General features: G+C 54.1%; 2 protein-coding genes and 5 non-coding genes across 16 annotated transcripts in view; all 7 read left to right on the top strand.

The window, feature by feature from the left end:
- The window catches only part of PHACTR4 (phosphatase and actin regulator 4), a 91426-nt gene extending 79677 nt beyond the window's left edge, over positions 1 to 11749 (top strand). For 7 of the 9 annotated variants that reach the window (XM_090056568.1, XM_090056569.1, XM_090056571.1 and 4 more), the window contains 9 exons: positions 626 to 763; positions 1184 to 1260; positions 2351 to 6847; positions 7618 to 7733; positions 8634 to 8661; positions 9558 to 9586; positions 10186 to 10213; positions 10529 to 10786; positions 11077 to 11749. In XM_090056568.1, the coding sequence (XP_089912694.1) occupies positions 626 to 763; positions 1184 to 1260; positions 2351 to 2366 (231 nt within the window). In that variant the 3' untranslated portion in view covers positions 2367 to 6847; positions 7618 to 7733; positions 8634 to 8661; ... (2 more) ...; positions 10529 to 10786; positions 11077 to 11749. Of the gene's footprint in view, positions 1 to 625; positions 764 to 1183; positions 1261 to 2350; positions 6848 to 7617; positions 7734 to 8633; positions 8662 to 9554; positions 9587 to 10185; positions 10214 to 10528; positions 10787 to 11076 lie in introns of all 9 variants that reach the window. The other 2 variants (XM_090056566.1, XM_090056567.1) reach the window with 2 other exon arrangements.
- On the top strand, positions 6488 to 6693 carry LOC149859257 (small nucleolar RNA SNORA73 family). Its single transcript, XR_016443706.1, has one exon. It is a non-coding gene; the product is annotated as a small nucleolar RNA SNORA73 family (small nucleolar RNA).
- On the top strand, positions 7145 to 7350 carry LOC149859256 (small nucleolar RNA SNORA73 family). The gene has a single exon (XR_016443708.1). It is a non-coding gene; the product is annotated as a small nucleolar RNA SNORA73 family (small nucleolar RNA).
- Positions 8242 to 8445, top strand: LOC149859255 (small nucleolar RNA SNORA73 family). Its single transcript, XR_016443709.1, has one exon. It is a non-coding gene; the product is annotated as a small nucleolar RNA SNORA73 family (small nucleolar RNA).
- Positions 9210 to 9415, top strand: LOC149859254 (small nucleolar RNA SNORA73 family). Its single transcript, XR_016443707.1, has one exon. It is a non-coding gene; the product is annotated as a small nucleolar RNA SNORA73 family (small nucleolar RNA).
- LOC149859253 (small nucleolar RNA SNORA73 family) lies at positions 9866 to 10071 on the top strand. Its single transcript, XR_016443705.1, has one exon. It is a non-coding gene; the product is annotated as a small nucleolar RNA SNORA73 family (small nucleolar RNA).
- A 2443-nt stretch (positions 11750 to 14192) lies between the features above and the next one.
- On the top strand, positions 14193 to 20459 carry RCC1 (regulator of chromosome condensation 1). 2 transcript variants are annotated; one of them, XM_090057617.1, is made up of 10 exons: positions 14193 to 14336; positions 14663 to 14747; positions 14867 to 15054; positions 15368 to 15547; positions 15634 to 15730; positions 16330 to 16452; positions 16970 to 17125; positions 17335 to 17454; positions 17779 to 17931; positions 18969 to 20459. In XM_090057617.1, the coding sequence occupies exons 2-10, from the start codon at positions 14675 to 14677 to the stop codon at positions 19142 to 19144; spliced, it is 1266 nt and encodes a 421-aa protein (XP_089913743.1). In that variant the 5' UTR covers positions 14193 to 14336; positions 14663 to 14674; the 3' UTR covers positions 19145 to 20459. The 2 variants fall into 2 exon arrangements, with proteins under 2 accessions (XP_089913743.1, XP_089913744.1); XM_090057618.1 differs by lacking the exon at positions 14193 to 14336 and having other exon boundaries at positions 14352 to 14747.
- The last annotated feature ends 4706 nt before the right edge of the window (positions 20460 to 25165 follow it).

The raw sequence follows: 25165 nt of genomic DNA, 5'->3' as shown, positions 1-25165 counted from the left end.
TCGTCGTCCATGGACATCAGAACAAAGCAACCCTGTTTTATATTTGGGTGCCTTAAATACGGATTTAGGAGCCTAATTTCCTGCAGCTGGGTTTTAAATTTGTGCCCCTTAAAAGCCACAGGCTGGAACTAAACGGAGAGGTCGTCTCTGATTCAAATGCTTGCCTCTCCTGTGTATAAATGAAATTAAATATTCAATTGGGGGGGGATACGCTATGCTCACTGCCTTGCATGTGGCTGGGAGGAAATCTCCTGCAGGAGATGTGTTATGGGTCTTGTATATGTGTTGCCATTCTCTGGAAGAGCGAGCAGGGCTCTTCTGTATAAGAATGAACTTTTGCTTTTCACGGATAGTTGGCTCCCTACAGCTGCAGGGGGAGAGCATTGCTGTGCTGAGGTCTGTCCACCCTTGTAGCTCACTTGAAATGCCATCCTAGCACACAGGGCTTGTTAAATTACCAGTAGACTTGCTTGACTGATGGGGTAATTAGCAGTCCTTGTGTGGGGGGTGCTTTTTGTGTTCGATTGCATCCACACCTGGTTTAGTGATGTCCTTTGGTAGAAAGGATGAAATGCGGGGGCACAGTTGAGATGCATGCTGCTAACTTGCTTTCTGTTCTCTTCAGCTTAGTCAGAGGCCCACGGTGGCTGAACTGCAAGCCAGGAAGATCCTGAGGTTTAATGAATATGTAGAAGTGACGGATGCTCAGGACTACGACCGGCGAGCAGATAAACCGTGGACCAAACTAACACCTGCTGACAAGGTAATGGAGGGGGAGGGTCCTTTTCTCAGCCCTTGGAGTCCTGGATTAAGGGAAGTGAGCAAAGTCAGTGTGCTGCTGCTCTGCTTTCTCCACCTCTTCCAGCCCACCAGTGTGCTCCCAACCTGCTTAAGTACTACCTCACTCAGCTGCCCACTCCCATTGCACTGCCAGCTTCCTGCACCCTGCCAACTTCTCTCCCTCTACAAGGCCCATGTACGAATTCCCTCTTCCCCCAAGGCACTGTGCTCAGTCCTGCCTGTTTCAAAAGCAAGGGGACTCTTCGTTTAGCCATTAACTGGTTACCAGCACAGTGTGGGATTGGCCATCCTAGACCCATTTTAACAGCCTGAAATTGGGGAAGGGGAGCGGGGAGAAGCACGGTCGAGGGGAGCTGAAAGTAATTTCTCTCCGGTAATGCAGGCTGCCATTCGCAAGGAGCTGAACGAGTTTAAAAGCTCCGAGATGGAGGTCCACGAAGAAAGCAAACAGTTCACCCGGTGAGTTCGATGTGTCTTCTTGCAGGCCTCTGCTGCTGCTGATCATCTTCACGATGTACTGGGATGTGCGATAACAAAGCTGAGGTGCAATGCTAAGCAACGAGCTTGCAAGTCATCAGAGAAATGATCAAATGTGGCTTTTTCAACTGTTTCTTTACTTCCTGCTTTGAGGGGGAGGGAGTTTTGGGGGCTGGACCTACCGGTCAATGATATGGTTCAGAGGACTTGGTAATGGGATGTTGTGCAGTTTACCTTTAGACTTGTGGGCTTCTACCACGGTGTCATTGAGAGCGAGCAAAAGCTAGTAGGTGCTAGCAGGTCAGGAGAAAGTATGGCCTGGTGTAGGGGGGCCACAAATTAGCCCTGCATCCTCCTTGAGTGCCACTCTGATCCCCTGCCCCTGCCCAAATGGCCACTCTGCTTTCTGCTCCCCACCCTGCACTCCCTGCCTGATCCACTGCTCTGCTTTCTGCTCCCGTCTCTGTTTGCCATGTCCTCTCTCTGCTCTGCCACATGCCACGCACAGGGGCATGCCTGCCACAGTTTGGCCACTGCTGATCTACTGAATAAAGCACTGCAACGCAGGAGGCCTGGGTTTAGCCAGCAGGTCAGTAGCAGAGCTGAGAACAAAACATGGATGAGCCCTTCTGTGCCTCCATTTGCTCATCTTTAAAATGGGCATCATGATTCTTCACTTTGTGAAGCGCTGTGAGACCTCCTGATGAAAAGCACAGGGCGAGGTGGCATTGGGGAAGGGCAGCGGTGGTTTTTCAACAGATGCACACATCACAAAACCCCTTTGCAGTTCCCATTTATACATTGTCTCTCCCAAATGGTCATGGAGCCTGAGCAGCATGTCCTTGGCTGCAGTCCTGCAAGGTTGGGATTGGGACAAAGATCACCTTGGCAGGGCAGGAGTCTCAGTCCCTGCTGGGGTGGGCTAGAGGTCTTGCAAAGTCATTCACAGCGTGATGTGATTTCACATGCCAGACAGACAGTCCTAGCCATTCAGCAGCATCCCTATTGTGTCATTGTGGTCCCGTCCCCCCAAATCCAGGTGTGACACCTCCCGTTTCCTCTTCCTTTCCAGGTACCACCGGCCATAATCCTTGGAAAGAGAGAGAGGAGTTTAAGTGCTTGCTATTCCCAACTCCTGAGCAATACAGTGAGGGTGCAACCTTGAGGCTCATTCAAGATTTGCCTTCAGGAAAAAAAAAAAAAAATCCCGAAAAGGGCTCTAGCCCAGCTGGGGCGGAAGGGGATCCTGTCTGAATGTAGCATTTCACTGGAACAAATGCATCTCAAGTGCCATCAGGCCAGAACTGAACACTATACCTCGCACGATACAGCAATACTCAATACTCCCCTTCTCATCCTGACGTCCTAGCTCACCTTCCAGGGGACCACAGCAGCATTTGAATGAGCAAGGCCTGCTCCCGGCCCCCAGCTCCCTTCACTGCTCAAAACGGACCACGTTCTCTGCTGTAAATAGTCCTTATGAACTAGCTGGAACATTTTTTTTTTTCCTTTTCCCTTTTGGAAAATGGAGGGGGGAAAACATATCGTATGCTCTGATGCTCAAGAGCTGATGCATGCAGAGCTGGTGAGCTGGGAAGCATGTGTGTATATTAGCTGTGTACAAAGGAAACCTTTAAAAAATGCTGACCTGGCAGGAAACTGACACGTGACTCTATTATTCTGGGGGTTTGCTTGCATCTCTTTAATGTACCTACTACTCTGAATCACTACTGACCAATGGTATGTTGTCTGGGAAGGGAATTGTACAGACCTTAATAACACACATGCTGCATCCTTAAAACGTCATGTTTATTTGACCAAACCTGTCGCCCTCCCCTCAAACTTGCTCCTACGTTAACAGAACCGGTCTCGAGACGATGAGGTTTGGATAACAGGAACTGCAGAACCAGGAAATGACTGTTGCCTTTTAAAAGTTTTTGCTTTTAATTTGAGGAAGCTGTGGTGTGTGATGCTCTTTGACTGCAGCTTTCTCTTTCTGTCTCTAAAATCAGGGTGAAACTTTGCCTTTGCCTAATCTCACAGCAAAACCTACTGGAAGTTTTGAGAATTTCACTGTGGTGGTGGGGAGGACATTCAAAAAGTGACCTTAAAACAGTCCGTCTTTCTCTCTGAAGAGTGTTTATCAGTTTTTTGGGGGTTTTTTTTCTTTTAACTGAATGTGTTTTTAAATGCTGGCATAAGCCATGGCTGTGGTGGTGTGTGCTGCACAGCACTTGTCCTTTGAGTATAAAATGTCACTTGGGATGAGGGGAAGATGGAGGGAGATGGTCATGAAGAATCAGGGGGTTGGGAGTTCATGGGGGCGGTCATTCTGCATCGTTTGATCACGGACTGGTCTGGTTTGTTGCTTGTTCACTCTGTCTTGGTTGTAGCCTGTGCCGGTTAGCAGTCGGCGCTAGCTTGCATGAGGTCTGTGCTCACTGCAACCTATATATGCCTGCCTAGTGTTAGAGGCCTTTTCACACTCAGTACTGCCCTTGCTTCCACAATGTGCCAAGTATCTGCTAGGCCAGGCTCTGGCATCCTGTCCTCTGGGGTGTAACAGTGTACCTTCATCTGCCTTCACACCACAGAGCATGGGTCATGATTTGTTTCATCTCAGTCACTCGAGAGCAAGGGTTCACTGAGGATACCTACTCCTTTCTTCAGGGTTCACTCATCCCCGCCTCCAACCAGTGGTTCACAAGCAAAAGGCAGAGAGTGATGTTCCCTTTTATAGAAGACGAGATGAAGCTGGTGCATCGTACTTCTGTACGGCTTCCCTGATGTATAGAATGTGTCGGACTGAATCATTGCATTGTATATCTGTCTTCCTGTCAACAAATTTTAATAATTAAATAAAAGTATTTTAGGATTTTTTTAAAGGAAACTAGCTTGATGTTTGATGTTAACAGGGAGAGGGAGACGCGTGTTGAAATGCAGTCTCTTTGGGACCACATCACATTTCAGCAATAGCAACTTAGCTTCGTCCACTCTCTAGATGGACTGATCTTAAGACTTAAGATAACTTAAGTCCAGTAGATTAAGCTCAATTTTATTCTTGCAGGCCTTTCAGATTCTTCTTTCGTGTGGCCGATTTGGAGCATCAATTCTAAGTCTAGTTTAAAGTTAGTTAATCAGTCTAATGCTCTTGAGGAAAGGGAATGCATCTCTGCAATGTCACTGTCAAATTTGTTTAGAGGGCAAAGTGTTACGTGGTCCATAGTTTGATCAGGACTGCCACATTTTGCAGAACTCCTAATACACCATTTGTGCATCAAGTGACCGCAGCAGCTGTCTGGTTTGATCTGATTTGGTCTTTCAGATAACAGCATAGCCCAGGTCCTCCCTGCCTTCGCTGGACACTGAAAACCCTTGGAAAATGCTGTGCCAGGTGTCTTTGGCCAGGGCTTTCTGAGGATCCAACTTTGTCCCTGTAGGCTTCGGTCGACCCTTTCCAGTTTTATTGGCAAAACTCACCTGTTGTCAGTGCAGTCCTGAGAGGGCTCAAGTCTGAGTCAGGCTGACAGTGCTGAATGCTTGCCAGGAAAAATTAAACCAGTATTGTGCTAGCAAAGGAACAGGAACCAGTGCTGCAGTGATGCACTGTGACTTTGAACTCCGCTGCTGATGGCTGCATCCACTGCAAACCTGCTACCATTTGAAAATCCCCAGGATGTGATGGAAATGCTGCATCTCTGGTCCTAAGGCTCTGGATGCTGCCGTCCTCCTGCTCCAGTGAGGCCTTGAATTCCAGAGTATTATGCTTGGGAAGATCTGATGAAAGAAATATTACTGGCACATCTCAGAGCTGGGAGGGTAGAGCAGATGGTGGGAGATGGGATTTGGATGCGATTTAACTGGACAGCCAGAGGGATAGGGGCCATTTCGGCTTTCCCTCAAAAAACAAGAAGCTGTCCCCTGCAAATAGAGGCCATGGGGGTGCAAAGGACCTGTGCTTTGGGTGTGCGAGCAAGGGGTAGCGAACTGCATGGTGGGGGACAGAAAGAGCCTTGCTCTGCCAATCCAACAGCAGGCAGGCAGGTGATGAAACTGATTTGCAGTGAACAGGCTGCTCCCAGGATGCATCAAAATTAATTAGAAAAAAAAAAAGTAAAAAAAGAAAAAAGCAATTGATTTACTGAATGACTGACACTTAAAACAAGGATGCATTAAAAATAATTTTAAAGAAATTCTTTGCAAATTTAAAAAAAAAAGTTAAAGATAACTTAAAGAAACATTTTTAAAGAAATTTTTTTGCAAAAATCTTGGTCTAATAAAATATCTCCACTACGAGTCCTGATTGCTTCAACAAGACATCTTCGCAGCAGTGCCCCTTGCCGCCTGCCCTTGCAAACCGCCGCCAGCAGGGGCTGCTGCGGCGCCAGCCGGGAGAACGACACCGCCTCCCTCTGTTAACCTTTGTAGTGCGCATGCGCTCTAAAGGCACCGCCTCGAAGAACTACGCATGCGCTTCTCGTGTCTCCCTATTGCGCATGTGCATAACCAGAAGCCGCGATAGCTTGCAATGGAGCTACAGCGCATGCGCCAGCGCTTGGCCTTTTTTTTTTTTCCCGTCGTGCTTTGCGCAGTATAAATTCGCCCTTCCCGGCGGTCTCGGTCTTTTCTGCTGTGGCGGTGGGTGAGTGAGCAGTGTGGCTCTACGGCGGGGGTAGCGGGCTGCAGGCCTCGCTGAGGCTGAGAAAAGGAAGGGGGTGGAGGGACGGTGCCCTACGAGGCTCACGATACCTCGGCTTTTGCGCGCGGAATAAGGAAGCTCGCAGGGGTCAGTTGGAGCGCAGCGACGGTGGCCTCGCTGGACCATCCGCAGCGCTTCGCGGGCCAAGTAGGTCTATAGGTCCCCATCGGAACCTTGAAGGCAGGGGCCAGGCTGCTGGGGGGAGGGGCAGTTGCATCTTCTGCACGTGATCGAGTTGGTCTACAAGGTTTTGCAAGTGGCAGCTGAGCAGTGCCTGCTGTTGGCAGCCTGTGCAGCTCAGGCTTAGTCAGTCTGCAAGGTGCAACCCTAACTCGGCTAGCCGTCGTCCCCCTTGAATGCGTGCTGCTCCCTTAGAGACGTGTCCCACCTTGGTTTGCACCCGGTGTCAGCTCCAGGTCATGCACGGCACTTCCTCCACGCATGAACGGCCTTACTAGGCGTGCAGCAGGGATCTGGTGTGCATCCTGCATATTCCTAACAACTTGCTGTCCAATGTGGACATCCGGAGAGGTTGCTCTCTCTCGGCTCTGTCCGTGTGGCGTACGGGAGCGTAGGCCTTCGGGCTCCATGACGTATAGTCCCCTTCCACGACGTTGGAGAACAAGCCGGGCCTCTGGTCTGCAGCCTGCATATTCCTATGGCTTCTCTGAGTCCTTGGACCATGACAGAGGAGACAAACCATGCAGGAAACAGCACATCCAGTCAAACAGCGTTTGAGTAGTACTGTTATGTGAAGCTATGGCAAACTGCTAATTCAGGTAGAGTAGCCATTGTTTCACTAAGCTAACATGCTTTTTTTTTTTGCCTCTTGTGTCAGCATTTTGCAGACGGTGCCACTCTACGCACAACGTAAGTATTTGTGTTATTTTATAGGTTCTTTGCAAATGTATTCTTCCAGGATGTAATGCTTGTGTGATGGGGCTGGAGCTGTGAAACCAGTGCACTTCATATGCGGCTCTCAAGGCCAGTGCCCAGTTTATCTGACATTCCTGGTTTCATGTGTTGTGTGGTACGTGACACATCCATGCATTGGATTGAGGTTACTGAGCCACTGACATTGTGAGCTACTGGTTTGTATCTGGGAGGTGAATGTGGGGGGTGGGGCAGGGTAGGGAATAGCCTGTTGCAGTGCATTGAATTCGCTGTCCAACGTGGACATCCGGAGAGGTTGCTCTCTTTCGGCTCTGTCCGTGTGGCGTACGGGAGCGTAGGCCTTTGGGCTCCATGACGTATAGTCCCCTTCCATGACGTTGGAGAACAAGCCGGGCCTCTGGTCTGCAGCCTGCATATTCCTATGGCTTCTCTGAGTTCTTGGACCATGACAGAGGAGACAAACCATGCAGGCAACAAATGTCCCTGAAACAGCGGTGCTTGATGCCAGGGAGCATTGAAGGGGCTGGATCGCTCCAGATGTTCCCTGTTCCCAGTGGCGGGTGCTTTAAAGAGTGTATGAAAGGGTCACAAGGGTCTGACCCTCACTGCTCTGTTTATGTCTTTAGATTGGTTGTTGAAACCACTTCCTGATGGCAAGGGTGCTGTCCTGCTCTGGTATGCTGTCCAGCCTCATGTGTGTCTGTTTTGATCTCACTTGCTCTAACCTGCTCTTTGTCCCATGTCAGCTGTGCAGATCTCAAAGTGAACATTTGTGCCATTGGGTTCCTGTGAAGTGATTTCCCCACTGGAGCCCTCGCCATGAACCCTGTGATCAGAGTCCAGCATATATCTACATCCACCTGTAAGAAAACTTTTGTCGCCTGGGATCCCTTTGTTGCAGTGTCATGCATTTGGAGGAGTGTGAAATTGGTGTTTTGAGTCAGTAAGCCTGTTTTGAACACACGAACTATGATTTTAAAAGTATCCCAGTATTTATATGTTGCACACCCTGCACCTTTTTAGTGACTTTTTCCTCATTATATTCTCTTAAAACAAAAATCCACTTTGGCTTGTACTAGACATGAGTTCTGGTTGATGTACATCACGCCCTCTCTATGTGCAGCCTGAGGATTGTTAAGGCAGATTTCTCTTGGGCTTGTACAGTCTGATTAGTTTTCCTGACATCATTGATTGCAATGTATACTATGTGTCAAATGGAAAAGTCCTCACTGAATTGAACTGAAATGAAGTGTTTGAGCCATTGCACGCCTGCGTTTATTTAAATAGGTGGGTAGTGTTTTGGAGGCTGACGTGTGCTTACTTTGTGTGTGGATTTAGCAGGGCACCGCCGCAGTTTATGGATATGCTGTCTAACGCAGACATCCGGAGAGGTTGCTCTCTCGGCTCTGTCTGTGTGGCATACGGGAGTGTAGGCCTTCGGGCTCCATGACGTATAGTCCCCTTCCACAATGTTGGAGAACAAGCCGGGCCTCTGGTCTGCAGCCTGCATATTCCTATGGCTTCTCTGAGTCTTTGGACCATGACAGAGGAGACAAACCATGCAGGAAACAGTACGTAGTCATGTAGCATCTTGTTGTATGGGTAGGGTTATTTATCCATATAACCCTACCTGCACACAATAAAAGATACTACATAATACAAGCTGTTATAGAAGGTTAATGCAGATGTTGCTGATACCTTTGGGGTATTCCTTTGGGATCTTGCTAATCTAACATGCTCTCTTCTTGTTTTGTTGCAACAGCTTTGCAGACTACTACTTTGCTGACAGAGTGAGTATTTGAACTGTTTTGTGGTTTCCAGTGTATCTGCAAATGGAGCCTTCCAGCCTGTAATGTGTATGTGGCTGTCCAAACTAACAAATCCCACTATCTGGCTGGTATAGAAGGATCCCCCTATAGACCTTTTGGAGGAGCAGGGAGGTCTGTTGACTTTGGACTTGTCTCCTCTTAAATTCATACCCACTGATGTTTAAAGATTCCCTTCTTTGTTGTTGGGCCTGTGCAACTTGTCCCATGAGCTGTTTTATCTCATAAAAGGTTCCTTTTTGTTGCACAAGGTATGACTTCTAGTACACCTGCATCACCCTTTCTCAGTACTGATATCCGTGGTTCAATGAAAACAGTAGATTTCTTTGTGACTCTTAAAAGTCACTGCTGAATTTTCCTGACATTCCTGCTTTCATCGTGTGTTGCTTGGTGTATGATAAAACCATGTATTGGATTATAGTTATTGGGCCATTGACCTGATGAGCTAAGTTTGCATCAGGGAGGTTAATGCATGCTGGGAATGGCCTAATGCAATGCATTGAATTTGCTGTCCAGCGTGGACATCCGGAGAGGTTGCTCTCTCTCGGCTCTGTCCGTGTGGCGTACGGGAGCGTAGGCCTTCGGGCTCCGTGACGTATAGTCCCCTTCCACGACGTTGGAGAACAAGCCGGGCCTCTGGTCTGCAGCCTGCATATTCCTATGGCTTCTCTGAGTCCTTGGACCATGACAGAGGAGACAAACCATGCAGGAAACAGCACATCCAGTCAAACAGCGTTTGAGTAGTACTGTTTTATGAAGCTATGGCAAACTGCTAATTCAGGTAGAGTAGCCATTGTTTCACTAAGCTAACATGCTTTTTTTTTTTTTTTTTTTTTTTTTTTTGCCTCTCGTGTCAGCAGTTTGCAGATGGTGCCACTCTACGCACAACGTAAGTATTTGTGTTATTTTATAGGTTCTTTGCAAATGTATTCTTCCAGGCTGTAATGCTTGTGTGATGGGGCTGGAGCTGTGAAACCAGTGCATTGCATAGGCGGCCCTTGAGGCTAGTGCTTTGGTTTTTCTGACATTCCTGGTTTCACGCGTTTTGTGGTGGGTGATGCGTCCATGTATTGGATTGAGGTTACTGGGCCACTGCTTTGTATCTGGGAGGTGAATGCATGGGGGGCAGAGTAGGGAATAGCCTGTTGCAGTGCATTGAATTCGCTGTCCAACGTGGACATCCGGAGAGGTTGCTCTCTCTCGGCTCTGTCCGTGTGGCGTACGGGAGCGTAGGCCTTTGGGCTCCATGACGTATAGTCCCCTTCCACGACGTTGGAGAACAAGCCGGGCCTCTGGTCTGCAGCCTGCATATTCCTATGGCTTCTCTGAGTCCTTGGACCATGACAGAGGAGACAAACCATGCAGGAAACAGCACATAAGTCGACATCTTGTCTGTCAGGACTGTTGATGTGTTGCAAAGAATTTATAAAGAGATCTGATGGGATTGGTGACTAATCCATCTTGATGGAATGTTTTTTTCTTTCTTAGGCTCAGATGCTACACTGCACCACGCAAGGTGAATAATATTCTTCTATTGCAGCTGCTTGCAATGGAGATGCTTGAAATCCTTATAATTCACATCTGCTTATTGGTGGTAGCTGTCTTTTTTTTTTTTTTATTGGCTTATGAAAGAATGATAGTAGACCAACTGTAGATACTGCAGTAGACTGTAAAAGTTATGCTTCAGGTGTCTGAATTTGGTGCTCTGAGCCTGTGCTCAGGGAGTGGACCCTGACTTGTTTGCTGTGCTAGGTTTTAACAGCTGCCGCGGGTCAAAATACTTGGATGCATTTTGGTGGTGGCAGCCAGTTTTTTGTTTTTATTTGTGTAGGACTGTATGAGGGAGGTGCCAGTTGTCAAATGTGACAGATGGAGAAGACCAAATTTGAAGTGGTGATTGAGACTCCAGGGGATAAGTCTAATGACAGCCCTGGAGCATGAAGCCTCGTCAGATGTGGCAAAAAGCTGGGCAGCTGAACGCAAGTCTGGGAAAATCGGCACCAAGGATGAGTGACGGTCCAAGCACACCAGAGAAAGCCACCATGATGTGAGCAAGATAGGTGCCCAGAAGACTGAGCCATGAGCAGAGGTGAGCATGACCTGATACTTTTGGGGAAATTCAGGGACAGGTCCAAGTGATATGCAGAAGACGGACAATGTGGTAATGCATCCTATATAAAAAGGTTTATGAATTCAGTTTTATGCTGTGATGGATGTGTGTTAGCCCAGTCTTCCTTTTGGAGAAACAGAAATGCCTCTCATCACAGGCATTAGGCAGCTGGGTTCTCCTAAGTTGGTTCTAGGCTCTGTCCATGAATTACATGAAAAAGGGGTATAGTCTTGTAGAGCAGACCACTGATATGTCATTTTTCTCCCCAGGTAAAATGAGGAAGCAACCAGTAAAGAGGTTCAGCCTCCCACTTTGTTTCCAGGATCCCTGCCAAGCTTCTCAGAAGATGTCAGTCCCGTTATGGGGTTGTATTTTAATCCTTCTCATTTAATGCGATGAACGCAATACGTTCCCTAAAGCGAGACGCTAACTCCTTAGCATCTAGATTTAGGTCTGGGAATAGGAGTTGTCGACCCAGCTAGGCTCAATGAAAATGTGTTCGTAAGAAACGAAGAGGTAGAGCTGGGGTAATCGAAACAAAGCTGTAAGCACTTGTGCTTACTTTTTATTTGTGCTCAGCTGATTGAAGTAAAGCTGTGGCTTACCTCACGTGGGTTTTAACTTGACCAACTTTAGCACAAAGTCTCATCTACGCTGGGTTGGGGGAGTGGAGGGGGGACTCGCTAGCTAATGCAGTCTAACAACCTGCCTGGGCTCTCCTCTCCAGAGAGCCTTGGCAAACCCAAATGTGAAAGGGAGATAAATGGGAATGAAAAGATTGTGGTGCAGTGGTTCTGTGTCACGAGAGGAACGATGGAACTTGAAGCCAGTCTCATCTATTGTTTGTAGCATTTAAAGGACAAATACCTGTCAAGGAAGGCCTGAAAATTCCTCAAAGAATGTTATGAAAACTGTCTGGTGAATAAAGGAATTGGTTTTAAAGTGTTTTCCTGGCTCTGTCCTTCCAGTCGATCGATGAAGCTCAAGAGTGCCTGGTCACTTAATATTTCATGCAAGCAGCAAGGGTACCCAGCTGGGTTCTTTTGTGTCTTTGGAAGATCTCTGATGTGAGCTGTCTTGTTTTCACTGTTACCAGCCTTTGTCGGGCCTGAAAAGACTGACTGGAGGCTCAGTGTAAACTTTCTTTTAAATACCTGGTTTTAATCATTGGACGTATCAACAAAATGGGGGAGAAACTGCACTTGGGGTTTCTCACGGTGACATTGCCTGGAAAATGCAATCCAGATGGTAGCTCTGCTCAAGGAAACACAAACGGGTGCAATCCAACTTCATCAAATCTGCCACAGTCTCTGTTGCCCTCTGCTCTGTTTCATGATGATAAAGGCAGAAACAAATACGAAGTGTGATGACTGGGCTGATATTTGCTAGGTTAGTGGTTCTCAAACTTTTTTTTGACTTTTTTTTTCAGCCCTGAGTTGGCTGTACTTTATCTGTATCATGGAATAGCAACAGTAACATACGGTCACTAAAACTATAAAGTAACCACAGCCTGAATCCTTTCAGCTTTTTTGCTTTGCTTCTAATGCCGTGTGTATCTGCAGCTAGAAGCTTGCGGCATGCTCCTAGTGGCACGTATGACATTCTGAGCGGACATTTGTTGTGCCTTGGTCACCAGGGCTGTGCGCCTCGGACCTGCTCAATCTCAAGTGTTTTAGCAAATGGCTTTTTCTGAATGAAGGGAAACAAGCATTTGCTTGAAACGAGAATGATAGGGATATGATCCATCCTCTCCAGAAGAGTCCCAGGTCATGTCCAGATGAGGTAATATCCCCAGAGGCATGGTAGTGCTCTGGGCTCAGCCTGTGCAGCAAGGGAAAACTTGTGGGAGATGCTGCTTTTCATCCAGGCCTGTGTGGGGGCCTTAAGGAGGAGAAACCCAGAGCAGTTGACTCATATAGACCCTGTTGGAAAGGAAACATGTTTAAAGCATGTTTCTGGCCAAAGTTCTCTTTATTTTGGCTTTCTCTCTGTTGGTAAAGAAAAAGTTGACTTTTTTTTTTTCTCTGTTTCCACTTGCAAGATACACAACTTAAATGCATATATATTTATATAATGCATATATACGGGTAGGAATACCGCCTATTGAACCCTAAGCTTCTGAAATTTTAATTTTATTTTTAAAATGATTTAAAAATTTTTTATATATAATTTTAAAAATAAAATTACAATTTCAGAAGCTTAGCATCGAATAGGCAGTATTCCTGCCATTGCCCTATTCAAGCCCTTGAGTGCAACTTTAATGTGCTTATAGCAGCAATAATGGGTGTTGGACTAGATGCCTTCATGAGTTTGATGTGTAGTCAGCTGGCTTTCACCTGGACAGTTAACTGCTTCGCTGCAGAGGGAGGGGGCTGAGTTGGATGTTTTTGGTGCACGCAAGGCAGGGATTTAACTGTAAAGAGCTCCCCGCTCGCTGTGGTCAGTGGGGGCTGATGATGGAGCAAGGAGCAATGGTCTTGAGTTGCAGCAAGGGAGGTTTAGGTTGGGTATTGGGAAAAATTTTTACTAGGGGGAACGAGTTACCCAGAGAGGTGGCGGACTCTCCATCCTTGGAGGTTTTTAAGGCCTGGCTCAAAGCCTTGTAGTTGGGGCTGGCCCTGCTTGGAGCAGGGGCTCAGACCAGTCGTGACCCATCGCTGTGATCCTCTGAAGTGGAGCAGGGCCAGTAGCTATGCCGCGTGAGCCCTGGTTGGGAAGCTCCTTGCCCTACTGTGCTCACCTATGCATCAATGAATGATGATTTGGGACTTTTGTCTTTAGCAGCTGGGGGCTGTTGGGTGTTTGCCCTTGTTCTGCTCCGGGGGGCCGGTTGGCATTTGTTTAACAGGTGGGGAAAGCTGAATCACAGAAATGACTTCGCAAAGGCTGGGAATTTTGACTTGCTCTTCGCAGAGCGTGGGGCCCCTGTGCATCTCCTGCAAAATCCTTTGCGGGCCCCACCTTCGGAGGCCTGCCCCAGCTTCCCACCCACGTCAAGCGCCACAAAATCCAGGGCGCAGGGCTACTCGAAACCCCTTGCTCCTCGTCTTCCCAGCGGGAAGCTAAGACCAAGAGGCCCGTGGCGGATCGGGTGAGCGGCCCGACGTCCGCGGGCCCTCCTCTGCAGCAAGCGAGGCCGCGTGGGCAGGGCCTAAGGTGAGGCGCAGGCCAGGGAGCCATGGAGCGAAGCGGCCTTGGCTGGGTGGCGGCGGCTGTCGGCTCCCTGAGGCCGAGGGGCTGCTGGAGGCGCGGCTGCAGGGCCCAGGCTTGCTGCGGCGGCTGGCAGGAAGCAGGGGGAGCTTCAGGCCGCCTCGGGGGGCCATCTGCGCCCTGCACACCTGCCTCCCCCACCCGGGGCCGGGGCCGGGCCGCGGGGGCCGGGCTTGGCCGGGCCGGCGCTGCAGGACCCGGCGGCTGCCGGCAGGGGGCGCCTAGCTCTCCCTCTCGGGGCAGGCTCTCGGGCGCATGCTCCGGATTAAAGCGAGTGGCGGCCGGCGGCGGCGGGGGGCAAGCAGCGCGGTGAGGCGAGGTGAGCCGAGGCGAGGCGGGGGGCGGCGGCGGCGGCGGCTGCTCGGGGTCCCCGCCCCCGCTCGGACCGGGGTGCGCGGGGCGGCGCGGCGCGGCGCCGGGCCACGGCACGCGGCGCGCCCTGCACGTTGCGGGACGCGGCGGGGCCCGGACGTTGCGTGGCCGGAAGCGGAGCGCGGCGGGGCCCGGCAGGCTCGGGGCCTGCCCCGCGCGCGAAGTTCAAAGCCGGGCGCCGCCCGCGCGCGTCCAGCCGCCGCCAGTCCGGGCAGCCGGGGTTTCCGGGAAGCGCCTCCCGCTTCCGGGCGGCCTCTCACGTTCCTCTTCCAGGCGCGGAGCAGCATGTCCGGGAAGCGCGCGGCGAGGAGGAGCCCGCTGCCCGAGGACGGCTCTCCGGAGAAGAAGCGCGTCAAGGGTAGGTGTCGGGTCTGCTCCCCGCCCGGGCGCGGGGGCAGGAGGCCGGCGTCGCTTTCCGCCGTCCCGCGGCGCCGGCTCGGGCTCATCGAGCCTTCCCCTTGCTTTCCTGCGGCGCAGTCTGCCACCCGTCGCACCGGGCGGAGCCCGGGCTGGTGCTGGCGCTGGGGCAGGGCGACGTCGGGCAGCTGGGCCTCGGGGAGGACGTGATGGAGAGGAAGCGGCCGGCCCTGGTGCAGCTGCCGGAGAAGATCGTGCAGGCGGAAGCAGGCGGCATGCACACCGTCTGCCTGAGCGTGACGGGCAAGGTGAGGCCCCGGCGCCGGCGCCGGCGCGGGCAGGGGGGCTCCTTTGGGCACCGTCGCTTGGAGCTGGCGTGCGTCGGAGGCTGCTGGCATAGGTGCGTTGGCTGCCGTGCTGGGGGATCGTACTAGCTCCCTCCGCCAAGCCACCCTGGGGTGTAGCGGGCTCGCAGACCCAGGGTAAGTGACCCCGTGGACGCGCGTGTCTCCATGCCTGCGATCATCCACAGTGGGCTGGCCGGTAGGCCTCTGGGTTGGAGCCAGGCGTCTCCGTGTGGCACCGGGCACCTTTCCCACTGCGCCACGTCTCCACGTGCAGGTGTACACCTTCGGCTGCAATGACGAGGGGGCCTTGGGCCGTGACACCTCCGAGGAGGGCTCGGAGACCAGGCCAGGCCTGGTGGAGCTGGAGGAGAAGATCGTGCAGGTCTCTGCTGGCGACAGCCACACGGCAGCACTGACGGACGACGGCCGCGTCTTCCTCTGGGGCTCCTTCCGGGTAAGCTGGCTGCCTGGGCACCGAGAGCCTGCTGGGTCTTCCCGAGCTGGGAGCTGACCCTCCTCGTGTCTTGTCCCCGCTCGCAGGACAACAACGGCGTCATCGGCCTGCTGGAGCCCATGAAGAAGAGTGTGGTGCCTGTGGAGCTGCAGCTGCGGTCGTCCGTCATCAAGATAGTCTCAGGTGAGCCCAATGCCTGTGCCTCGGGGATGAGCTGCTCCTGCCAGGCCTGGAGTCCACCTCGCTGCTCTTTGCTACCGGCCGTGCTGAGCATCCAGCATCGCTCCTGGGCTGCTGTGGCTGTCGAGCCGAGCCCAGGCGTGCAGCGCCTCTGTCCCTGGGAAGCAGGGGGCCAAAGAGCCGTGCCCAGACTAGGACAGGGGCACTGGTGGCTGCTGTCAGGCCCTGCCAGCACAACTGTGTCAAGTCAGGACGTGAAAATTGGGCGTCTCTCTGCCTGCAGCTTCAGCAGCTGGTGGGCTTGGATCAGCTGGGTGTCTGTGGCACGCAAGGGTGAAATGCCACTGGGTGTTAGCATCACACGCTCAGTGCAGATAATGCGCCCTGGCTCTTCTGGCTTAGCTCAAAGAGGAAAGCTTCTGGCTTCTCTCTGCATAGTGAGGCTTTACTGTGGCTTTTGGAGCTGGGCATGGTCTCTGGCAGTCTCCCAGCATGGCGGTTCTCCAGGGGGACAAGCAGAGACCCGTGCGTTTAGCAGGAGGATGGGAGACTGCAGCAGGAAAGGCTGTTGTTTACCCCCCCTTCCCTCTTTGTCACCCCAGGAAATGACCACCTGGTCACGCTGACCACCGACGGGAGCCTCTACACATGCGGCTGTGGAGAGCAGGGCCAGCTGGGCCGCGTGCCGGAGCTGTTCTCCAACCGGGGAGGACGGAAAGGGCTGCGTGAGTTATGCTGCACGGTCTTGGGCATTAAAGACTGGCTTTAATCTTCCCGGGCAGGGGCTGCCTGTCTGGCCAGTCCTTGGCCCTTGGCTCTTCTGTTCATCCTCGGTAGCTAACAGCAACGTGGTGAAGTTGGTGCTACAGCCCTGAGGGCCCTTGGTGTCTTGGGAGTTGCAGTGTAGCAGCAGCATCATTGGGTGAAGTGGGGGTAGGTCCGAGGGGGTGGGTGTACTCATGCCCATCCCTCTGCTAGCGATGGAGATGGCAGTGGCAGGTTGGGTGTGACGCCTTCGAGCAGGTACTTGGTCATGAAGTCTTTAATTGTAAGGGAAGGGGATGGGGCAGCCAGGCTTCCCTTCAAACCGGCCATTGCCAGACCTGCTTCCAGGGGCGAAGCCTGCATGGGCACGTGGGGGCTGGGCACCTTCCGGCAGCCAGGACGCCGCTCGCCTGCGAACGTCGCCCCTGCTGCTGGCGGGGCCCGAACCAATGCGCTCGCCCTCCTCTCCCGCTGCAGAGCGGCTGCTGCTCCCTCAGCGCGTGCCCCTCAAAGGCCGGGGCGGCAAGAACAAGATGCGCTTCCAGGACGCCTTCTGTGGGGCGTATTTCACCTTCGCCGTCACCCAGGAGGGACATGTCTATGGCTTCGGTCTCTCCAACTACCACCAACTGGGTGAGCCATCCCTTGGGGTGCTTGGCAGCTGTCAGCGGGCCCGCCTGGCCTGTGGGAGCTGGGCGCTGCCTCTCCCTCGGCTTGGGCCGGTTTTCCTAGCACTCTTGAAGGACTTGCCCCGGGTCTGGACAGGGTGGAGGGGAGTGGGGAAGGCCAGTGCGCCCCCCCGCCCCGTGATGTGCCTGACCTGGTTTCGTTGCCTCCGGCAGGGACCCCGGGCACCGACCCCTGCTTCTCCCCGCAGAACCTGACGTCCTTCAGGAACTCGACCAAGTCCTGGGTGGGATTCTCGGGCGGGCAGCACCACACGGTCTGCATGGACTCGGAAGGTGAGTGGCAGCTCGTGTTGCCTGCCCTGCCCTGTTCCCAGCCCTGTGGGGTTGACAAGGGACGAGAGCAGTCCGGGAGCTGATCTCCTGCTAGCCCATGCAGGTGGTGAGGCTGCCCCGGGGCCGTCCGTGGGACCAAACGCAGGCAACCTGTTTCCCCTGGACCTCAGACAGGCAGCGGGGAGGGTGCAGGGCTTGGCCTCCATGGCGTGCATGCTGCTGGCTTGCTGCGATTCGGAGCCTGCTGTCAGCTCACATGGGGAGACGCTTTGTTGTTCCCTGCTCGCAGAGCACAATGCTTTTCTGGTGTCTCCCCTGTGCTAGGTAGAGCCTACAGCCTAGGCAGGGCAGACTACGGCAGGTTGGGCCTGGGAGAAGGTGCGGAGGAGAAGAGCGATCCCACTCCCATCCCGGGGCTGCCGAGCGTGTCCTCAGTGGCTTGCGGGGCGTCCGTGGGATACGCCGTCACCAAGGACGGTAAGTGCATATCGGGGGCTGGTGCCACTGCTCGGGCTGCCTGAACTCCCTTCTCACCTCCGGGGAGCACAGTGGGGGATGAGTCTCGGCTGCGGTCGGAGAGGTGATGCTGCTGCGTCCTCTCCTCCAGTGTAGGCTGTCTCAGCTCTCAGGACTGCAGTCCTCCCAGGGCTGGCTCCAGCTTTCCCACCTGTCCAGGGTGCTTCAGCCTGGGTCTCCTCACCTTGTCCGGAGACTACGAGCCCAAGTGTAGTCCCTTTCTCAGCCTGATTGCTGGTCTCGGGTGGGATGCATGGCCTGGGGCATGCGCCTGGGTCCAGGAGGGAAGCCACTTCGACGTGCCCCATGTGGCCTGTTCTGTGCTGGTCTCCATGTGTGGAAATGCACAGGAAGGGGGTTTTGGGTGGACGTTCTGCATTCCAGCTGTGAGTGCTGGGAGCCGGGGCTATGGCCATCCCCTGTCCCCTTGCTCAGTTGGTAACCACGTGGGTGGTCGGTCAGCGATTGCAGCTAGGCCAGGATGAGAACGGCTGACCTCGGCATGCTTACTGCCTCCCTGGGCATCCTAGCTCAGCCTTTCATGGAACCGTAGAGCAGCAGAGCTGGAAGGGATCTCCGGAGGTCACGGCTAGTCCAACCCCCTGCCCGAAACGGGATCATCCCAATCCAAACTCCATCATCTATAGACTTTGTTTTGCTGGAAGGCAGACTGGGGTGAAAGCTGCAGAAGTACTGGGGTGAACGTGGCAGTGAGGCCGGCAAATGGGCAGTGAATAAGCTGGCAGGGTCAGGCTTGAGCAGAATAATCCTTCAGTGGGTGAACCAGATGTTTGTAGGTGGCTCAGCCCTGTGCAAAGGGATGCTTCCCCCGCAGCCTTGCTCTGTGCACGGTGACTTCTGGTTGGACCTGACCCTGTGCCCAAGTCTGCGTTTGAGTCTGCTTCCCCAGCTCAGTGTGGGGACGCGCCCACTCCTGTCTCGGGTCTGCCCTGTGCTTTCTCCTGCCTTATAGGCAGACGGTTTCTTTCTCTCTGCAGGGCGAGCCTTCGCCTGGGGCATGGGCACAAACTACCAGCTGGGCACAGGGGAGGACGAGGACCTGTGGAGCCCCGTGGAGATGACCGGCAAGCAGCTGGAGAGCCGTGTAGTCCTGTCGGTGTCCAGCGGAGGACAGCACACTGTCTTGCTGGTCAAAGACAAGGAGCAGAGTTGATGATGCAGTCGGGCCAGCCCAAGCACGGCGATAACGCAGGATGGCTGGGGCTGGGCCTTGTGGGGACTGCGTTGTCCGGGCTCCTCCAGCCTGCTGCAGCGTGGGGAGGCATCCCGGCTCCCTCCAGGGCCGGGGGCAGGGGCTGCGTGGCTGGAGGGAGCCTTTTCCGGGACCCCTGCTCTCTCTGGAAACAGGCACCTGCCCCCCAAGGCTCCTCTTCTTCCTCACCCCTGTTTTAACTGTTTCCCTGGGCCAGCAAAGCTGGGGCTCCTGCAGCTTCAGAGGCCTTGGGCGTCTCAGGTTTGGCCTCCATCTCCTCCTCTACCCCAAGCCCCTTCCTGGCCTTGAGAGATCAGGGTTTTTGTTCCATGAATATGGCCAAGCCCATCTCATTTGAGGTGAGGTTGAGGCTGCCTGTGCCCCTCACCTTCCTCTCTGCTCCCCCGGGAATCCCCCGTGCTGACCTGTGTCCTGGTCCCGCATGAGATCTGTGTGCAGACCAGCTGGGGATCTTGGGGAAGGAAGAGCCTGGATCTCTCTCTTCTCCCCCATCCCTTCTCTCATGCAAGAGCTTTGCAGCGGCTTGGGCTGAAATGTCCCAGCATGGGAGCTTGGAGCTCATCTGCAAACATCACCCCCGGGTCCAGTCACTGGCAAAACCAACTGGCTCCTGCTTCCTGCGTCCGAACACAGCGGCCCTTGGGGGAATCGGTGCCTGGAGATCCAGTTTCCTTCCACAGGCAGACGAGGGCTGGGAAGAGGCTTGTCTTCCTGTTGCCCCTGTCTCAAGTACCTGCTTTTAGATCTGTCCTTCCCCTGTTCCCAGCAGGTTTGCAGACAGGCTGCAAACCCCCACCCTCCTCATTTTTGGTAGTGGATGGTTTTTCTTTTGGTAGTTTTTTAGTTTCTATCCCCTTGCCCGGGGGCTGTGATGGATGGCCACCATCACTTCTGCCCTGGCATTAGATGACTCGCCTCTACCAGCCCTGCTGTAGGCCACTGGGTCGCAACGACTGCTGTTCCCGTGCATCTAACCAGCCTGGGGGCCGGCCTGTCTCCTGCCCCGTTGTCCCATGTGCCCGCTTTCCAGTACCCTGCTCAGGAGCTGGGGTCCCTCCATGAACGTTTTACACGTTAAGTTATAGCAATATCGGGAAAGGGGGGTGGAGATTGTACAATAGCTCAACCTAGGCTGGATTTTTTTTAAATAAAAAAAAAAAAAATGGAAATTGAAATATTTTGGTGGCTTGGTGTAAAAGAGAGGCAAGAATGTGGAACTTTTAACATTTGGAATAAAATGAATCTTGTAACCTCGGGTCTGGATCCTCTCTCAGGGCAAAGGTGACATCCCAGGATCTTTGGTTAGGCATCTAAAGTGTCTTTTTGGCCCAGGGCCTTTGTGAAGATGCTGGCATCTGATGTTGGAGCTGTTCTGCTTCTTATACTGAGCTGTCGCTTCTAAAATGAGAGGTTTGGAGCATCCCGTGATGCCTGCTGGCTGCCCCTCGCTGCAGCGTCTGGGCTTGTGTGTTCACTGACCGCGCAGCAGCTTGGCCTGAGCCACTCGGGGTAAGTGAGAGCCCACCCGGGAGCACTGGTTCATGGTTTTCCAGCTCTTACGGGTATGAGTAGGGTCCAGCTGCAATGCTCTCCCCTCCCCTGGCCGACCAGAGCTGCATTCGGGGATTGAAATGCATTCCCCAGCCCTGTGTTTGAAGGGAACCCAGGACCAGAGCAGGGTCTCACGTGTCAGGCTCGCTCTCAGACCCATTTATTCTTTGCTAAAACAGCCTTGAATTCATAACTGAGCTAAACAGGCTTCACAGCTGGGAATTGGGAGGGGGATGCAGTTGTTTTTGGGCCGGAGCAGATGCTACCGACCCCCTGATGCTAAAGGAAAGGGACAGGTGCTTGCTCCTGACAAAGCCGGTGGCTGTTTCCTTCCTGAGAGCCTCTGCTGAAGCCCCCCCAGATCCGCTGAGTGATCCCAGCTGGCCCTGCATGGCTCAGGCCAGCTTGGCATGGTGTTGTTTGCTCTGCCAGAAGTTGGCGCAGCTGTTAAAACTCATGTCTGGATATTACAGGGTGGGTCCTGTCTTGGATCCTGTCTCTTGTCTGTGCAGCGGCTGCTGCCTGTTGGCTCGCCTTCCCCGGCTGCCCCTCTGGCACTGCCTTGCAAGGGGAAGCGGTGCCCAGAGTCCCACAGGTCCCAGGCAGCTGCTTGTGTCCCTTGCAGGGCTGTTCGTGGGTGTAGTTCTGGGATGCGGCCACGACGTGGCAGCAGCTCAGCAGGCCTTGTCCTGCATCAACCCGTGCGCAGCACAGGGCAGTGGAATAGGACCTATATTAAAACCTACCATATTTGATATGCAGGTGCTTATACCTGGTCCTTCACCCCAGGCCTGTCTGAGCCCAAATGCTTGGCTTTTGGGAGCGAGGTAGTAGCACCCAGCCACCCCACACCCTTACCCAGGGAGCTGGCCTGTGCCCCCAGGGAGCTGACGGGACTGTAGAGGAGCTCAACCAGCCAGTTAAGGGAAATCGAGGCACAGGGACAGGAAGCAACTTGCCCCGCTCACCCAGCAGGCCAGTGGCCACAATGGCTATCCGTGGTATTAGCTGTGCTTTGGTGCCTGGAAAATGCTGGTGATTTTGGGGGTAAGATGTAGGATCACAAGAGGCAGCCAGATGAGCTGAAGGCACTCGGGATCATCCCATCCCTTGGGTGGGAAGGGTTGGGGGGATAGCTGCTGTCCAAGTCTGAGCTGGGTTTTCAGAGTAGGGCTGGCTCCTATACAAGGGGCCAGGAGGGGGAGCAGGAGCAGCTCCTGATTTGGGCAGGGAGCTGGCCTGGGCCTTAGCAGCAGCGATGCGCTTGGGGAATGAGGGCTGACTTCCTCGTGGCTACTGGTGCTGGCCTTTCTGGCCCGCGGGGAAAGCCGTGTAGGGGCTGAAGGGAACATCGAGACTGTCTTAGAAAAAGAAACTGCATCACTTGAATGAACCGATTCCCATGCCAGTGTCCGGCTCCCAAAGCTGTCCTTCCTTGCTCCATCGGTCAGGCAGCGGCACACTGGGAGGGCAGAGGTCTTCACCCACTGATGCTCCCTCCTGGACAGGGCGCTAGAGGCAAGCGGTTTAATCTTCTGCATCTTCTGAGGCATGACTTTGAGTCTGGCCCTTCGCTCTGGGCAGAGCCAAGAGCTACCCAGGGGTCCCTGCTCGTCTGGAGAGGTAGAGGTGGCTGGAGCTGGTGGTAGTCACCATGCAGCAGCTTCAGAAGCTGGCCGGCCTGGCTTGATGCCGAGTGCATGCAAGGCCGGGGTCAGGGTCGCCGTTCTGTCGGCTTTCCTCTCTGAGCACAGCTCTGGGATCCTCCAGGACCTGCGTGTGGGTCTGATGGGGTCTCAAATGCCAAAGCTGCTGGCAGTTCTCATCTGGGTCTCGCTCTAAATGCTGCTGCCGGCGTATCTAGCACAGACCTCCGAACACCCGGCTCACCTGGGGTAACGAGGCAGATTTGTTCCCCCCCCTCCCCAATCCCCTGCTGCTTACAAACAGGCAGGGCTGGGAAGAGGACCCCTGCCGCGGGGCTCCTTCTGGCTCCTTCCTTGCAAAGCTGCTCTAGAAGATCCCAAATGAGGAAGGGCACAGAGGTGAGGGGAAGGGTCTGCAAGATGTCAGGAAGGGCGAGGGGGCAGGATGAAGGTGCTCCCCTCCACCTTGGGCTGTCGGCCCTCTTGGCTGGATGCTCTGCCCCCCTCCTTCCTGCCGAGCTATCAGCATGCAGGGCCCTGGGAGATCAGCATTGCTGTGGGGGCTGATCCGTCCGAGGGGCCGTGGTGGAGCAGCACCACGGCCCCCAGCTCTTGCAAAGCTCGATGCTGTTTACTGAGTGCAGAACACCATCCAGTGCACGTCAGCCACTTGCACGAGAGCGCGGTGTGCTGTGCGTGACCTCTCCAGCCTGGCACCATGCACGAGCTGGCTGGAGCTTGGTGCCACCCCTGCCCACTTCTGTGGCCTTATAAACCAGGCCTCCCAGACTGGCTCTGGGGGAGCAAAGGGCTGAGGATTTGCCCACGCAGCCCTGGGACCATGCAGTTTATTGGTGCTGCCAGTGTCTCCGCAGGAAATGGGCACCAAGATATAAATCCCCAGTATGGATGCAGTGGTCTGTGACTGTCTCACAAAATGTCCAGAGAAGCATCAATCCAGTCACTCCCTTCTCCAAGGCCTTTCAGCTGCTTTCCTGGACCCAAATTGGCAGTTAGACACAAGCTGAACCCTGCACCTAGAGCCCAGGAAGTGGTGCCTATAGCTGCAATTCTTTATTGTCTCTGTACAGAGATGGGCATGGCCAGGCCGGCAGAGAGGGCTGCAGGAGACCTGGGTCTGGTTCCTGGCTCTCCCCAGCTTCCCTGGGTGCGTGGGTCTTGCGCTTACCCTCCCTGCCTGGCCCACCCGGGAGAGGTGTCCACTGCAGCCCTCTCTGTTATACGTGTTGGCTGTATAGAGGCTTCTTTGCAATGCCTGGAAGAAGCCAGCTGCTGCACCCTGGGCACGGCGAGTAAATGTCAAGCTATTGATCCAGCTGGTTCCTAACTGGCCTGGCGCTCGAGCCGGGCGTCCGTGCGCTTCAGCTGCATCGACCGCTCTTTGTGCCGGGGACCGCGGGACTCTTGTCTGGCAGAAGCAAACAGCGCAGTTTGTTTGATATTTTATTTATGTGTCATTTAAATTAATAAAGAGATTATCCCCCGAATAGTACGAGTGCAGCCATGCTCACTGGGCGACCTACATTCCCCAGCCCCGATCCTACCGTGCCCCTGACCAGGCAGACGGTGGTGGAATTGCTGCCAGGATCGGGGCCTCTCTCCAGGTGTATCAGGTGGCTGTGAGCAGCTAGAGAGCTGCCCTGCTCCACTCCAGAGATACCTGCATTGCAGTGATAGGGGACACACAGGGCAGCTCCCAGAGTGGCAGCAGCAGCTGTCTGCTCAGCCGGCTCGGGGCCCGCGGATGGACACGGCTGGTGCATTAGGATCAGGCCCCCGCGCTGGAGGAGCACGGCGGGGGCACGGGGAAGAGAGGTGCAGCAGATGCGTGCGGTTGGGTCCCTGGCCTCCCCACCCTTACCAGGCGGCAGGGATCTGGGTGCATGCATAGCAGGGTGAGAGGTTTGGGGGTGGGTTTTGTGGAGGATTAAACCCCACTCCTTCCCTTGGGGAAGCATTAAATCCTCGGGGTCCAGGGATGTCAGCTGGGCTTCAGGGAGGAGGACTGGAGAGGAGACACCAGGTGTCCTGGCTATAGCTCACACTTCATTACTAGCAGCGGGGACAGGACTGCAGGTTTCTCCCAATACAAACCCTTTCTTGCTGGATGGGCCCAGGGGTGACCTGTCCTGAACCCCACTCCCCATTCAGCGAGGGTGGCTCTCCTCACCTTAATTAACGCCGGTGCTTCACATCTCTGACACCTGTTGAGGCTTTGGGACTGGGACATGGTCCTTGGATGAAGCCTGGGTCTTCTGGCCATCAAGGGACTCACCTGCCCCATCACTTTTGTAACCCTGCTGCTTCTGGGGTGGACACAGCAGTGCGCAGCAAATTGCAAGTGCAGGAAGGAAAGGTGCTGGGGCTCAGGCTGACCGTCCCCTGCGTGGCAGCCCCTCTCGGGACCCTCGCTGGCGTGGCTGCGACGGCAGCTGTGGAGCGCTCTGAGCCAGGAGCCGCGTAGCACCGGCGTCCCCCGGGTGATGGGGAACGAGACCTGAAATAGGCACTGGGCCACCTCTTCCAGGCAGAGCCCAGCATAAGGTAGGGTTAAACAATCAGGCCCTCGTTAACCTGCTAATTGCTTTACAGGAAGTAGGAAACCTGCTGAGCAGCTACAGAGCAGGGCCAAGGAGGATTCCTCTGGACTGGAGCCTTTCTCTCTGGATGGCCAAGATGCCCGGGTCTGTCTCGTGTTGTTTGTACTGGGGACTGAAGTGCAGGCGCTGGGGGGCTCAGGTCT

The sequence above is a fragment of the Crocodylus siamensis genome, chromosome 7, assembly GCF_052110815.1.
Source record: "Crocodylus siamensis isolate JL-2025a chromosome 7, ASM5211081v1, whole genome shotgun sequence".
NCBI lineage: Eukaryota > Metazoa > Chordata > Crocodylia > Crocodylidae > Crocodylus > Crocodylus siamensis.
The sequence above is the reverse complement of the archived record's forward strand: the minus strand, read 5'-3'. Positions and strand labels throughout refer to the sequence as shown.